The sequence below is a fragment of the Oryzias latipes genome, chromosome 17, assembly GCF_002234675.1.
Source record: "Oryzias latipes chromosome 17, ASM223467v1".
Lineage (NCBI taxonomy): Eukaryota > Metazoa > Chordata > Actinopteri > Beloniformes > Adrianichthyidae > Oryzias > Oryzias latipes.
Genome location: NC_019875.2, coordinates 20,737,270 through 20,752,793, shown reverse-complemented (window position 1 = coordinate 20,752,793; position 15,524 = coordinate 20,737,270). Strand labels below are relative to the sequence as shown.

Genomic DNA, 15,524 nt, shown 5'->3' with positions numbered 1-15,524 from the left:
CTTCACACAGTTATTTAGTGATTTACATATCTATCAAAATTTTTCAATAAAGGGGCAATTAGGAAATAAAGTTAAGTTTTTATTTTTTACACAATATCACATGTTTTGCTTTGTAAGGACTGAATTGCAGAAGGCCAAAGAACAATGAACAAAAACGCTTTAAGTCAGTCGCACTGCTAATCTCATGCTTTAATATCAATTAGGATCTATTTTCATAAACGTCTACTAAATAATCTATTCTAGAAATGAATCAAATGTTACTTTTAATAGATTTTTTAAACCACATTTTCTAAATTACAGAAGTGACATAGCTGAAAGCTATGACTGCTGACATATATATCCATTGCAAGTGTGTTGTCTGTATCCAAAGCCCAGACGCATTTAGTTAAACTTCACTTCTCAATGCCCTCTTCCAATATGCATTTACTGACATACACATGGTCACAATGTGCAGTTGTTGCAACATTAAGCATTCAGATCATGTTCTCTTTAATGAGGGGATGTCTGATCCGTGAGGCTGGAGTTATCTTTGCGTGCTCCTCAGTGGGTCATGCCATCTCTCACCTCCATTTGGCACAGTGACACCAGCTGTCAGCGGCAGGGCCCGGAAAGTTATCGGAATGAATATAATCTGGGCTCTTGTCAGCAGCTGTTGACACTCCTCTTATCTCTCTTAACCTTTAAAGAGTCTTTTATTGCTGATTATGATGGCTCCTAAAGCACTTTTATCACCATACGCATTGGTAAAGTTAGGCTGTTCAGGTTACAAGCTATAAAAGATGTTTAAAAGAAAGTCTGTTAAAACGGGAGAATTGAATCAATTATTACTATTATTTTTAGCATCGTGTCATGTAAACATGTCTGTAACTGGGGAGGAGCAGGAGGTCTGGCTGCCCCCTGACAACGAGACAAAACATCCACACTGACCTTGACATCACAATGAGGCTAGACTGCCTCAACCCTCTTTTGTGTGCAGTCTTTACTGGCTTCCAGATGAATCTCAAGCACGTCACCTGTGGCAGCCCTCCATCTGTGTTCCCTCTCATTTGTCGCCTGGCTAATCTGGCAGACTAATGTTCTGTATTTAGACCAGACCCAATCGGTAATAACTGCACACAATATGCTGCTGATGCCACCCAGGGACTCCACTTAAGCTCTGAAAGTAATTGAGGCCCATTCATGACATAGCTTTTTAAAATATCTTCCTAGATAGTTTGTGCATCGTTGTGTTTCAGCAACAATACCGGTCATTTACATTTTTTAAATACTTTGTTCTTATGGTGAAGCATGAAAGCAATGCTGTTTCTACTGTGTCAGTATTCATTAATTTAAGTTTTATTTCATATTTGATCTTTTTAATACACAGAAATTTAAGTTTTTGATTTAAAAATTTCCAACAACAAAAGAATGCTAGCTTTTTATTTTGTATTATTTTAAATTACAATAATCTTTCATTTTAAACTGGGTGGACTTGGTTTATTAGATGGTTTTTAAAATACATATCAAATACATTTTCTCTACTTCCTAATCTTTTAATACTTCCGGAACGGATCGTCTACTATATCCTGGAAGGAACATTTAAAAAACAAAAAAGGCAAAAAAACTCAATTACCAATAAAAACTAAACTAAGCTAAACTAAACAACATTTCACAAACACTAAAATACTTTTTTTAATTAAAGATTAATGTGACCTAAATGCTTTTTGCTCTAACAGTGAAAAATAATTTTTCTTATATCCGTTCACATTAGCCTGAAGATACCTATGATTATTTCCCATACTGCACAGTTCCTAATATGGCTTTCCCAGGGAACCCCAAGACTTGAACCTGCTGATTTCTATATTGCTACTTGCCCCTTATTAAACCCCTCCTGTTATAAGCCCCCAGCCCCATTCAGACAATAGCATTCCTGGCTGGGAAGCTTTCCCCCATATTTGGAAGGGGGGGCTTTAAGTATAAAAAGAAGGTACAGAGAAACTCCTCACAAGTCACCAGTTGATTTTAAGGTAAGGTATGAGTAACATGACTTTTGAGCCTTAACTCTGGTCTTGCAGCCTTTGATGTCACTGTCTAAAATTTCTTTTCTCAGGGGTTTTCACATCTCAGCCTTCTTCACAAGGCTTATCAGGTAAACACATTTTTAAAATGGTGTATGGACTACGAAATGGCTCAATTTCTAACAAGACAAACACTGTTTTGTTTTGTAGACAAGGTAAAACATGGGGGATGCTGCCATGAAAGAGTTTGGGGCAGCAGCCCCATACTTGAGGAAGTCTGACAGGGAGCGTCTGGAGGCCCAGACCCGACCCTTTGACATGAAAAGGGAGTGTTTCGTTCCGGATCCTGAGGAAGAATATGTGAAGGCATCCATTGTCAGCCGTGAGGGGGACAAAGTCACTGCTCAGACTGCCAAAGGGAAGGTCAGTGATATGAAAAGCATAGTTTGTAGATATTTTAGAACAGTGAACAAGTGAGTAATATTTCCAATTTCAGACTGTTACAGTGAAGGAGTGCGATGTACATCCTCAAAACCCCCCAAAGTTTGATAAAATTGAAGACATGGCGATGTTCACCTTCCTCCATGAGCCAGCTGTGCTGTTTAACCTCAAAGAGCGTTATGCGGCATGGATGATCTATGTGAGTTAAGGCTTAAAAGGTTTCCAGGATTAATTTACAGCCCTCTTTAGGCAGAAATTCAGTGGAAATGCTCACATTTCGTTCAGTTTTCAATGTTTTTGTTCCCATAGACCTACTCTGGGCTGTTCTGTGTTACTGTCAACCCCTACAAGTGGCTGCCAGTCTACAACCAGGAGGTGGTTGTTGCCTACAGAGGAAAGAAGAGGAGTGAAGCTCCTCCTCACATCTTCTCCATCTCTGATAATGCATACCAGTACATGCTGACAGGTAATTCACTATCAATATAATCTCTGTGTGCGTCTTGGTGGAGAATTAAACTTCTATTGTCCTTTTCTTGTATCCTATCTGCATCCTATCAGACAGAGAAAATCAGTCTATCCTCATCACGTAAGTTGAAAATCAAAATTTTCTTGTTAGCGGTTTCTTTATGAAAAATGTCATGCATAAGGAGACTTTAGACTTGTATTTTTACTCTTTAAAGACCCAGTCAGATGAATATTGCATTTATGGTATTTTTTGGCATGTTCTTGTGGCATTTTTCTGATGATCTTGCTCTCAGTAACAGGGAGGGGAAGGGGGCAGGCGTACCCTGCGCCAAAAGTCTCACTGTCAACTAAGAGGCAAATTTCTAAAGAACTAATGCTGCTCTGCAGAAAACAAAACAGGTTTTCAGATTTTGGCTAAACCCACCAAAACCATCAATTAAAGACCACTAGAAAAGCTTTTAAAATAGATCAGATATGATAGGAGTAGTATTTTAAAGATGATGTTGTCTGTGAGCTGGCTGAGGTTGTTGATGAGATTATTGACATGTAATTGTATTTACATTCTTTGAGATTCCACATTATGTTTTTATGAAACAAAAATAAATGTGTCCCCAGTGGAGAATCCGGTGCTGGAAAAACTGTCAACACCAAAAGAGTAATTCAATACTTTGCAAGCATTGCAGCTGGAGGAGGAAAAAAGGATGCAGGCACCGAAAAAAAGGCGAGAATTATACATACTGCATAAGATTCACATTCTTTTCTGCTTATTAAACACAAATGGGACTGTTTTTTTTAATAGGGTACCCTGGAAGATCAAATTATCCAGTGCAACCCTGCTTTAGAAGCCTTTGGGAACGCAAAGACCATCAGAAACGATAACTCATCCAGATTTGTAAGCACCTGTTAGTGATAGAAGAAATCTTTGTGTGTGTTTACTTTGACCAACGCTTTCTCTCTTCCTCTGGTAAACCTTTTAGGGGAAATTCATCCGCATCCACTTTGCTGCCAGTGGAAAGCTGGCGTCAGCAGACATTGAAACATGTTGGTAGCGTTCTCAATTTTTCATCCTCTTTCCTCTGTTTTTAAGTTAACCCCAGCTCTAAAGTTGATAACACTAACCTCTTTTCAGATCTGCTGGAGAAGTCCCGTGTCACCTTTCAACTCAGAGCTGAGAGAGATTACCACATCTTTTACCAGATTTTGTCTCAGAAGAAACCTGAGCTGCTTGGTAAAAAAAATAAGCAACTTGAGGAATTATTCTAAAAGTAAGTGACTGCAGTAAATTCTTACATTTCTGTGCCTCATTTTAGAAATGCTACTCATCACCAACAACCCCTATGACTACGCCTTCATCTCCCAAGGAGAGACAACTGTTGCGTCGATTAATGATGCTGAGGAGCTTTTGGCAACTGATGTGAGTATGAGGGGAAAAAAAGTCATCAAAAGGCTAGAACCATTATGTAGTAGTTTTAAATGTGCACATTTTTTCCTTTACAACACAAAAAAGTTAAAAATATGACATTCATTGTCTATTTATTATGGCTGAGAATAGGATCCCAGTGAGTTAGAGTTTAAACCAACCTCTTCACTTTTGGGTCTCATTCACTCTACACTAACTGAACCCTCTGTTACTATGGAAACTATCTATGACACTGAAGGTAACACCCCCCCCCCCCCACTCATCCAGGAAGCCTTTGATGTGCTAGGCTTCACCCAAGATGAGAAAAATGGTATCTACAAGCTGATCGGTGCTATTATGCATTTTGGTAACATGAAGTTCAAGAACAAGCAGCGAGAAGAGCAAGCAGAGGCAGATGGCACTGAAGGTGAGTTTTCTGTCACTCTGAAACCTGACAAACAACATCTAAAAAGAGGTCAGCAAAAAAAAAGGATGGTAGTTTGGAGAAAAGTGTTTACGTTTTTGATTGCATTTCGATAGTAAGTAAAGATCAGAGAAATAGGACTGAGGTTTGTAAATGATTGTTAAGGAGCAAAAAAAGCTCAAACTGGACAAGTGACAGATTCCGCCAGGTAGTTTACTAATGTAACAAGCATGTGAAAACAAAGGGTAAGATCATTAAATAGGAAGCAATATTCAAGTAATATGACTTTAAACACTTTTACTGAAGTCAATTAAATGGGGTTAGGTTTGAATGCGCACGCACACTTGTACGCGCACAAGCACACACGCACACACATACACGAAATGTTGTTTTGCATCAAAGTCTGAATGCATCAGCAGGAATTTTTATATGCATTTCATATTAAGCTTACCCGTTTGAGTTAACTTAAAATTTAAGAAAGGTGATGACTCCGCTAAAATTCTTCTCTGTCAGAGTATCACTGCAATGGGAACGCAATGCCAAAATGTAGTTGTTTTTGACTTCTTCGATTTGAATTAACTTATAGACATGTTGTTTTGCTGTTTATTGAGAGTATTATACATTTATTTTCTTCAGATGCTGATAAAGTAGCTTATTTGATGGGCTTGAACTCTGCTGACCTGATCAAAGGTCTCTGTCACCCAAGGGTCAAAGTAGGAAATGAGTGGGTCACCAAAGGACAAAATGTTCAGCAGGTAAGAAAAATTATAACCATGAAACTCCATCACCAAATCCTTTAGAAAAAAACGGCCATATTTAGGAAGGTGAAGTAAATCCCAATGCATAAAAAGGTCAAATCGTACATATTTTCTCATAGGTGTACTATGCTGTTGGGGCACTGTCCAAGTCAGTGTACGAGAAGATGTTCCTGTGGATGGTGGTGAGGATTAACCACTCACTGGACACCAAGCAGCCACGACAGTACTTCATTGGAGTGCTGGACATTGCTGGATTTGAGATTTTTGATGTAAGCATATATATTTTTTCCCATGAGTCTTGAATGCAGTAAAATTCAATAACATAACAACATATTTTCTGTTGTCATCTGTTCCTTAGTTCAACACCTTTGAGCAGCTGTGCATCAACTTCACCAATGAAAAACTGCAACAGTTTTTCAACCATCACATGTTTGTGCTGGAGCAAGAAGAGTACAAGAAAGAAGGAATTGAATGGACCTTCATTGATTTTGGTATGGATCTCCAGGCCTGTATAGACCTGATTGAAAAGGTGAGAGATTTAACTGCAAAAACTCCTTAAACAGGGTAAGAATTTTGATCATTTTTAAGTATATGTTTCTGTCCCCTCAGCCCATGGGTATCATGTCCATCCTTGAAGAGGAGTGCATGTTCCCGAAAGCCAGTGATGCCACCTTTAAAGCTAAGCTTTATGACAACCACTTAGGGAAATCCAGCAACTTTCAAAAGCCTAGAAATGTCAAAGGAAAACCAGAGGCCCACTTTGCCCTGGTTCATTATGCAGGAACTGTTGATTATAACATCAACAACTGGCTGGTGAAGAACAAGGATCCTCTGAATGAGACTGTGGTTGGACTTTTCCAGAAGTCAACCTTAAAGCTTTTGGCCAATCTCTTTGCCAATTATGCTGGAGTGGACTCAGGTAGAAACAAACCTGGAGATGAGTTTTAACTATCAATGACAATGTGTTGTCTGAGAAAGCCAGTAATGATCCTCTCTGTCATAAAACAGCTGAAACTGGAAAAAGTGGCAAGGGAGGAGGAAGCAAGAAGAAGGGCTCATCTTTTCAAACTGTTTCAGCATTGCATAGAGTGAGTAAGGAAACACATGGAAAGATGTTTCTAAATGTGTTTTGTCTAACAATTTCGATTTGTCAAAAAATATACATAATGTATATGCAGGCTTAAGATAAACTGTTTTCCCCCAAAAAGTGACTTAAATCCCGCAAATCCTTCAGATACTAAATAAGAGAAAAGAATGTCATTAAAAATATTCTGCATGAATCTTGTGAATACTTCCACAGGAGAACTTGAACAAGCTGATGACCAACCTGCGGTCCACCCACCCTCACTTTGTGCGCTGCATCATCCCCAATGAGACCAAGACTCCTGGGGCCATGGAGAACCCTCTGGTGATGCACCAGCTGCGCTGTAACGGCGTGCTGGAAGGCATCAGGATCTGCAGAAAGGGCTTCCCAAACAGGATCCTCTATGGGGATTTCAAGCAGAGGTTTCTCAGTTTAATAATAAAGGCTATGAAATCTGAGATGCATGATGCCGTGGCTTGATCATTTTTTGCTTTTACAGATATCGCATCCTGAATCCAGCTGCCATCCCTGAGGGTCAGTTCATTGACAGCAGGAAGGGAGCAGAGAAACTTCTTGGGTCTCTAGAAATTGATCACAACCAGTACAAGTTTGGCCACACCAAGGTATTAAATAAAGATAAATGTTTTGCATACTAGTCTCATGTTTTGCAGTTAATGAAAATCTATGTTCTTTGAAGGTGTTCTTTAAGGCTGGTCTTCTTGGACAATTGGAGGAGATGAGAGATGATCGCCTGTCTCTCATCATCACAGGAATACAGGCTAGATCAAGAGGGCTGCTGGCAAGAGTAGAATTCCAGAAGATTGTAGAAAGAAGGTTGGAGTGAAAAATTTTAATTCATTTGTGGCACAAAACTATTTTATACTTTTTGCATAAGGTTGGGTTGTAATGCCTATATATGTCCACTGACAGGGATGCTCTACTTGTGATCCAGTGGAACATTCGTGCCTTCATGGGGGTCAAGAATTGGCCTTGGATGAAGCTGTACTTTAAGATCAAACCTCTACTGAGATCTGCAGAGGCAGAGAAAGAGATGGCCAATATGAAGGAAGAATTCCTGAAGCTCAAAGAGGCTTATGCAAAATCTGAAGCTCGTAGAAAGGAACTAGAGGAAAAAATGGTCTCCCTTCTTCAAGAGAAGAACGACCTGCAGCTCCAAGTACATGCTGTAAGGCTAAACATATTTGTTTGTCCTATTCATATGTAAGAGGATCCCCATTATAAATGCAAACATAGTTATGAATCTATTTACTTTTTAGGAGCAAGATAATCTTGCTGATGCAGAGGAGCGTTGTGAAGGGCTGATCAAACACAAAATTCAGGCGGAAGCAAAGGTCAAGGAGCTAACTGAGAGACTGGAAGACGAAGAGGAGATAAATGCTGAATTGACAGCTAAGAAGAGAAAGCTGGAAGATGAGTGCTCCGAGTTAAAGAAGGACATTGATGATCTGGAGCTAACTCTGGCTAAAGTGGAGAAGGAAAAGCACGCCACTGAGAACAAGGTTTATCAAATAGTTTAAGAAATGCTGGAACACAAACACGATTTGTGTTTCTTGTACATGGACAAAGTATTTTCTTCTTCATTTCCCAGGTGAAGAACTTAGTTGAGGAGATGGCTGCTTTGGATGAAATCATAGCCAAGCTTACCAAGGAGAAGAAAGCTTTACAAGAAGCTCATCAGCAAACGCTGGATGACCTGCAGAGTGAAGAAGACAAAGTCAACACTCTGACCAAGGCCAAAGCTAAGCTGGAGCAACAAGTGGACGATGTAAGAATTTCTGAATTAATTCCTTACTTCTGTTGTTTTTTTAAATTTGAAAATGTGATCTCTTCCTACATTTATAAACAGAGGCAATTGATTAATTTCTGTTGTAATGCCCAGCTTGAAGGTTCTCTAGAACAAGAGAAGAAAGTTAGAATGGATCTTGAGAGAGCAAAGAGGAAACTGGAGGGTGACTTGAAACTAACTTTGGAAAGTTTAATGGACCTGGAAAATGACAAACAACAACTAGAGGAGCATCTAAAAAAGTAAAGAATTCCACCTTCCACCTAATTATTTAAGAAACACTCTTCTGAAAGAAGCCTTTGAGGTACACAGATGGTTGGACTTTATTTTGCCATTGCAGAAAGGACTTTGAACTCAGTCAGCTCAACAATAAGATAGAAGACGAGCAGGCCATTTCCATTCAGCTTCAGAAGAAACTGAAGGAGCTTCAGGTAGTGAAAAAAGTCACTTTGAATAATTGTAAAAAAGATAAAGTGTTATTAAAGTGATTTCAAAAAACTCAATTCTGATAGGCTCGCATTGAAGAACTTGAGGAAGAACTGGAGGCAGAGCGAGCTGCTCGAGCCAAAGTGGAGAAGCAAAGAGCAGACTTGGCTCGGGAGCTGGAGGAGATCAGTGAGAGGCTGGAGGAGGCTGGAGGAGCCACAACTACCCAGATCGAGATGAACAAGAAGAGGGAGGCCGAGTTCCAGAAACTCCGCAGAGACCTCGAAGAGGCCACTCTGCACCATGAATCCACAACTGCAAGCCTCAGAAAGAAACAAGCAGACAGTGTGGCTGACCTGGGAGAGCAGATTGACAACCTGCAGAGAGTCAAGCAGAAACTGGAGAAGGAGAAGAGTGAACTCAAACTGGAGCTGGATGATGTGGTTTCCAACATGGAACATGTTGTAAAGACAAAGGTTGTGTATTTACCTTTACTTTTCTGAATTGATAGGGTCTCTTTTTATCTATGGTTTAAAAACAGCTTGATAAAGCTTATCTAATATGGATTTTTTTCAGACTAATTTAGAGAAAACATGCAGAACTTTGGAAGATCAAATGAACGAATACAAGAATAAGTTTGAGGAAGCTCAACGCTGCATCAATGACTTCAACATGCAAAAAGCAAAACTTCAGACAGAAAATGGTATAAACTTGATTCTTACCAACTGTTTTTGTCTATATATAGCATTGGTTGGCTGTGTTAGAGTTGGACTTTCCAAAAAAACAATATTTCCAGGGGTCAAGCTTTAACATTGTGCATCTATTAAAATTCTAGGTGAGCTCTCTAGGCAGCTGGAGGACAAAGATTCCAAGGTATCCCAACTGACAAGAGGAAAAATGTCATATACTCAACAAATTGAAGACCTGAAGAGGCAGCTAGAAGAGGAGAGCAAGGTAAATAACACCGAATCAACTCAACAGAAATTTCAGTGATTGGTTTACTCAGCCTTGATTTTCTAATTTCAGGCCAAGAACGCCTTAGCCCATGCTGTGCAGTCAGCTCGTCATGACTGTGACCTCCTCAGGGAGCAGTATGAGGAGGAGCAGGAGGCCAAGGCTGAGCTGCAGCGCAGCATGTCCAAAGCCAACTCCGAGGTGGCTCAGTGGAGAACCAAGTACGAAACTGACGCCATCCAGAGGACTGAGGAACTGGAAGAAGCCAAGTAAGCCAGAGCTGTAAATGTTTAAACTGCAAATCGTAAAAGGAAGTTTCGTCTGGCAGATCAGCTTTTTGTTTGTGTTATGTTCCTACTACAATGTAAGACGAACAAAAAGTTTTTCCGTTGGATGACAAAGCAGCCTTTATAGGAGCTGATTTTCATTCAGTTGACGGACCGTTTAACGGTTTACATGATGGTTTCTAAAGGAAGAAGCTGGCTCAGCGTCTGCAGGAGGCTGAGGAAGCTGTTGAAGCAGTGAATGCTAAATGTTCCTCCTTGGAGAAGACCAAACACAGACTGCAGAATGAGATTGAAGATCTCATGGTGGATGTGGAGAGGTCAAATGCTGCTGCTGCTGCTCTGGACAAGAAGCAGAGGAACTTTGACAAGGTCAGGTTTAAAATATTACAATTAACAACAAAGGCATGTAAAAAAATTTCATTTAACAAAAATGTGATGTTAATATAAGCACAAAAGATATAAAAGATTAAAAAAGAAGAATCATAATTAGATCACTGATCAGTTTTTTAAAAGTTGTCTCACTTTTCACTGAAGGTCTTGTCAGAGTGGAAGCAGAAGTATGAAGAGTCTCAATGTGAGCTGGAGAGCTCTCAGAAGGACGGCAGGGCCTTAAGTACTGAGCTTTTCAAACTTAAAAACTCCTACGAAGAATCTCTGGACCATCTGGAAACCATGAGGAGAGAGAACAAGAACCTTCAAGGTCAGATCGCCCAGGTTCAGTTACTGAATTATCTTAAGACAGTTTAAAAAAAAATTAAAGAGTCAGCTAATTGCTCTGGCTGACATTCCACAGAGGAAGTTTCTGACCTCACTGAGCAACTTGGTGAGAGTTCAAAGAACATCCATGAACTGGAGAAGCTGCGAAAGCAATTGGAACAAGAGAAGAGCGAGATCCAGTCTGCTCTCGAGGAAGCTGAGGTGCAGACCTCTGTAGACAAGCAGGATGTTTCAAAAAAAGAGTTCTTTTGTTGTTATGAATACATATCTCCCTTTCTGCTAGGCTTCTCTTGAACACGAGGAAGGCAAGATTTTAAGGACCCAGCTGGAATTCAATCAAATAAAAGCAGAAATTGAAAGGAAACTAGCTGAGAAAGATGAAGAGATGGAGCAGAGCAAGAGGAACATGCAGAGGACCATTGACACCCTGCAGAGTTCTCTGGAGGCAGAGTGCCGCAGCAGGAATGAAGCTCTTCGTATTAAAAAGAAGATGGAGGGAGACCTCAACGAGATGGAGATCCAGCTCAGCCAAGCCAACAGGCAGGCAGCTGAAGCCCAGAAACAGCTGAAGGCTGTCCATGCTCATCTGAAGGTAAGATGGAGCATGTAAGACTCACTTCCTGAGGATGATTTATCTTTAACTGTTTATCTTCAAGAAATTTATTTTTTTCAAAGGATTGTCAGATTCAGCTGGACGAGTCAGTGAGAGCCAATGATGACCTGAAAGAGAACCTAGCCATCATTGAAAGACGCAACAACCTGCTTCAGGCTGAACTGGAGGAGCTGAGAGCTGCTCTGGAGCAAACTGAAAGGAGCCGCAAACTGGCCGAGCAAGACCTGCTGGATGTCAGTGAGAGGGTGCAGCTGCTGCACTCACAGGTCTGTGCCTATCTTTTAATGTGCTTTTAGTTTCTAAAGCTGCTTTCAGGCAAAAGTATTTTCTCTATTCACTAAAAACAGAACACAGGGCTGATAAACCAGAAGAAGAAGCTGGAGTCTGATACAGTGCAGCTTCAAACAGAGGTTGAAGATGCAGTGCAGGAGTGCAGAAATGCTGAAGAGAAGGCCAAAAAGGCCATCACTGATGCCGCCATGATGGCAGAGGAACTGAAAAAAGAGCAGGACACCAGCGCTCACCTGGAGCGCATGAAGAAGAACATGGAACAAACCATCAAAGACCTGCAGCACCGTCTGGATGAAGCTGAGCAGATCGCCATGAAGGGAGGAAAGAAGCAGGTGCAGAAGCTTGAGGCCAGGGTAAGTACTCTTAAACTCATGTCATTATCCACCATCAGCAGGATGCCAGTGACTAGGGCTACTTTTGTCCAAATGATTCCTGATCTACTTAACAATAATTGTAATAAATGTGTTAAATAGATTTATGCATCTTTGTGGTTAGCACATTGAGTTATTTGTATTTTTAGGTTAGGGACCTTGAGAATGAAGTGGAGTTGGAGCAGAAGAAGAGCAGTGATGCCGTCAAGGGAATCCGTAAATATGAGAGACGCATCAAGGAGCTCACATATCAGGTAATCTGTTACCTAAAAGCCCTGAGGATCCACTGTAATGTTTTTCTAAATACTCCTAACAAGAAATCTGAGACATGATCTCACTCAGATACGTCTCTCAACTTTTTGTTAGACACAAAGCCTTGATTATCTTCTCTATGTTCACTCATTTGTGCAGACTGAGGAGGACCGTAAGAACACTGCCCGCCTGCAGGATCTGGTTGACAAACTGCAGCTGAAGGTTAAGGCTTATAAGAGAGCAGCTGAGGAAGCTGTAAGTATGAAGTGGAAAAAATAGGACATATTGTGTTGCCGCTTTTCATTCCTCACATTCATTGCTTTTCAAATTTAAAAACTGGAAACATAGTGGTACAGTACAACGTACAGTGAGGTCAATAAGTATTTGATCACCCTGTGATTTAGCAAGTTCTCCCACTTAGAAAACATGGAGGGGTCTAAAATTTTCATCATAGGTGCATTTCCACAGTGAGAGACAGAATCTGAAGAAACATTCAGAAATCACGTTGTACGATTTTTTAAAACAATTTATATGTTTATTACTGTGACAAATAAGTATTTGATCACTAGATTATCAGATAGATTTCTGACCAGCCAAGACCTGCTGTTCTGCTTTTAAATAGTCCAACTCCACTCTGCTCATGATTCTAAATTAGTGGCACCTGTTTGAGGTGGTTAGCTTGCATAAAGGCACCTGTGCACCCCACAATCAGTCAGAAGTCTAACTACCAACATGGGCAAAACCAAAGAGCTGTCAAAAGACACAAGAGACAAAATTGTAGACCTTCACAAAGCTGGAAGTGGCTACAGGGCAATTGCCAAGCAGCTTGGTGAGAAAAGAACAACTGTTGGAGCAATTGTCAGAAAATGGAAGAGGCTAATGATGACTGTCAATGTCCCTCGGACTGGAGCCCCTCGCAAGATCTCACCTCGTGGGGTATCGATGATGCTAAGGAAGGTGAAGAATCAGCCCAGCACTACACGGGAGGAGCTGGTCAATGACCTGAAGAGAGCCGGGACCACCGTTTCCAAGGCTACTATAGCATCATGCTCTGGGGGTGCTTTTTTTTGCACAGGGGACAGGACGACTGCACTGTATTAAGGAGAGGATGAACAGGACTCTGTATTGTGAGATATTGGGCAAAAAGCTCCTAACCTCTGTCAGAGCATTGAAGATGGGTCGTGGCTGGGTCTGTCAGCATGACAATGACCCAAAGCACACAGCCAAGAAAACCAAGGAGTGGCTCCGTAAGAAGCATGTCAAGGTTCTGGAGTGGCCTAGCCAGTCTCCAGACCTAAATCCAATAGAGAATCTTTGGAGGGAGCTGAAACTCCGTGTTGCTCAGCAACAGCCCCGAACCCTGACAGATCTAGAGAAGATCTGTATGGAGGACTGGGCCAAAATCCCTAATGCAGTGTGTAGAAACCTAGTGAAGAACTACAGGAACCATTTGACCTCTGTAAGTGTTAATAAAGGCTTCTGTACCAAATATAAAAGTTGTTTAGCTCAAGTGATCAAATACTTATTTGTAATATACAAATAAAATATTTTAAAAAAATCGTACAACGTGATTTCTGAATGTTTCTTCAGATTCTGTCTCTCACTGTGGAAATGCACCTATGATGAAAATTTTAGACCCCTCCATGTTTTCTAAGTGGGAGAACTTGCTAAATTACAGGGCGATCAAATACTTATTGACCTCACTGTATAATTATTTGTTCCCTAATGTTTTCTTTGTTGGGACTGTTAAGAGACAGGAAGTCAGTAGCTTTTGTTGTTTCTGTATGTTTTAGGAGGAGCAAGCCAACACTCACCTGACTAAGTTCCGTAAGCTGCAGCATGAGCTGGACGAGGCTGAAGAAAGAGCCGACATCGCCGAGTCTCAGGTCAACAAGATACGCGCCAAAACCCGCGATGTGGGGTCAAAGGTGAGCACCTCACCCAGACATTAACACTCCCACTGATGTGACATGGATCTGCATTGCTGATAACATTTCTCTCCACTTACATGTTGTTTCCAAAATATTCAATTCAAAGATTGGCTATAATTGCTGTGTAATTCAGTTTTCATTCATCACACATTTAAAATAAGAAAGCAAAATATTCCTTAAAAGAAAATAAATAAATCAGACCAGTCCTGTGAACAGATCATTTTTATTTGGTGTAAATATAAAGTTAGTCAAGTTTATCTTAAAAGAATGAATCCTATCAAAAACATGATTAGGGTTTAGGCATATTTCTGAATATTTTCTGCATTATTAAGAGGTAAAACAAAGATGTGCGACAAAGATGATGTGGGGAGCATGCAGGACAGAACCAAATTAGGAACAGATTTGCATGCTAAACCTCAGGACTTTAAATGTTATTTATAAAGTTTTTAAGTTGTTAGGTATACAGAAACCTTATTTTTTATTATGTTGTAATGATGTTGGATGAATTTTACATTAAATGCACATTTGTATTTACTGAGCAAGGCACACGCCAATCAATGATTTGATTGTTTTCATGTCAGTAGTTACTTGTTAATAAAATAGGCATGCTAATAAAGTCACTGTGATGCTATACTTACCATTACATGTATTGTTTTTTTTTAATGAGTTAAAAAAAAAAGAGTCTCTACAAACCTGAGAATTTCATTCTCCACAATTTATCATGGCTGTCTTTTTTATTCAAAACTATTTCAGAAAGAGTAGTTTGGCTGATGAGAATGGCCATAAATTTATTGTTAATTGAATGGCCTGCAATTCATGCCATGGCATATATCTAGAAAATGATTGTGAGCAACACTTGTTGAGTTTTCTGACACTAATCCATCTTTCATTGTCTACTTTTGTTTATCATTCTTCATCACAGAAAGGGCTAGATGAGGAGTGAAACTCACTGACGGCCACCTAAGACCCGTGGGTTCTTCTGTGCTGTGGTCACCTTTGTTTGCAAAGTAACTGTAGAATAAAGCAAAATGCATGTAAATCAACTTAAAGTCTCTTCATTTATTGTGATTATTGTAAGTACAATGTCAGACAGAAGGTATACCACCCCATAAAATAACCTTGATCTGGTCTATCTTTAATTCTATGACAGCAATAAATATGTAAGGGATATAGACAAACAGCATTTTAAGGTAAAAACACTAATATTTGAATCAATATTAATGTTTAGCAAATATGTACAGCAAGTCAGAGCTTTCTACTTGCTGGAGTGGTGTTACAAAAAACAGCAGCTATAGTTTGATAGTCTAGTG

General features: G+C 40.0%; 1 protein-coding gene and 1 long non-coding RNA gene across 11 annotated transcripts in view; one reads left to right on the top strand and one right to left on the bottom strand.

Annotated features, from left to right (window-relative positions):
• Positions 1-2,207: 2,207 nt before the first annotated feature.
• Positions 2,208-15,257, top strand: LOC100125526 (myosin-7). Its single transcript, XM_020710967.1, has 37 exons — positions 2,208-2,420; positions 2,494-2,637; positions 2,748-2,904; positions 2,997-3,024; positions 3,519-3,624; positions 3,703-3,795; positions 3,881-3,944; positions 4,033-4,131; positions 4,214-4,317; positions 4,591-4,729; positions 5,363-5,481; positions 5,604-5,753; positions 5,843-6,013; positions 6,094-6,403; positions 6,493-6,572; positions 6,785-6,990; positions 7,068-7,191; positions 7,266-7,402; positions 7,499-7,754; positions 7,846-8,088; positions 8,178-8,354; positions 8,469-8,614; positions 8,713-8,803; positions 8,885-9,274; positions 9,375-9,501; positions 9,634-9,752; positions 9,825-10,021; positions 10,225-10,408; positions 10,574-10,739; positions 10,833-10,957; positions 11,040-11,348; positions 11,432-11,635; positions 11,717-12,013; positions 12,181-12,285; positions 12,443-12,538; positions 14,077-14,211; positions 15,137-15,257. Exons 1-37 carry the CDS (start codon positions 2,220-2,222, stop codon positions 15,155-15,157), a joined length of 5,820 nt encoding a protein of 1,939 aa, XP_020566626.1. The 5' UTR covers positions 2,208-2,219; the 3' UTR covers positions 15,158-15,257.
• The window catches only part of LOC110016886, a 36,812-nt gene continuing 35,706 nt past the window's right edge, over positions 14,419-15,524 (bottom strand). For all 10 annotated transcript variants that reach the window (XR_002875198.1, XR_002875199.1, XR_002875200.1 and 7 more), the window contains one exon: positions 14,419-15,225. This is a non-coding gene — a long non-coding RNA (uncharacterized LOC110016886). The remainder of the gene's footprint in view (positions 15,226-15,524) is intronic.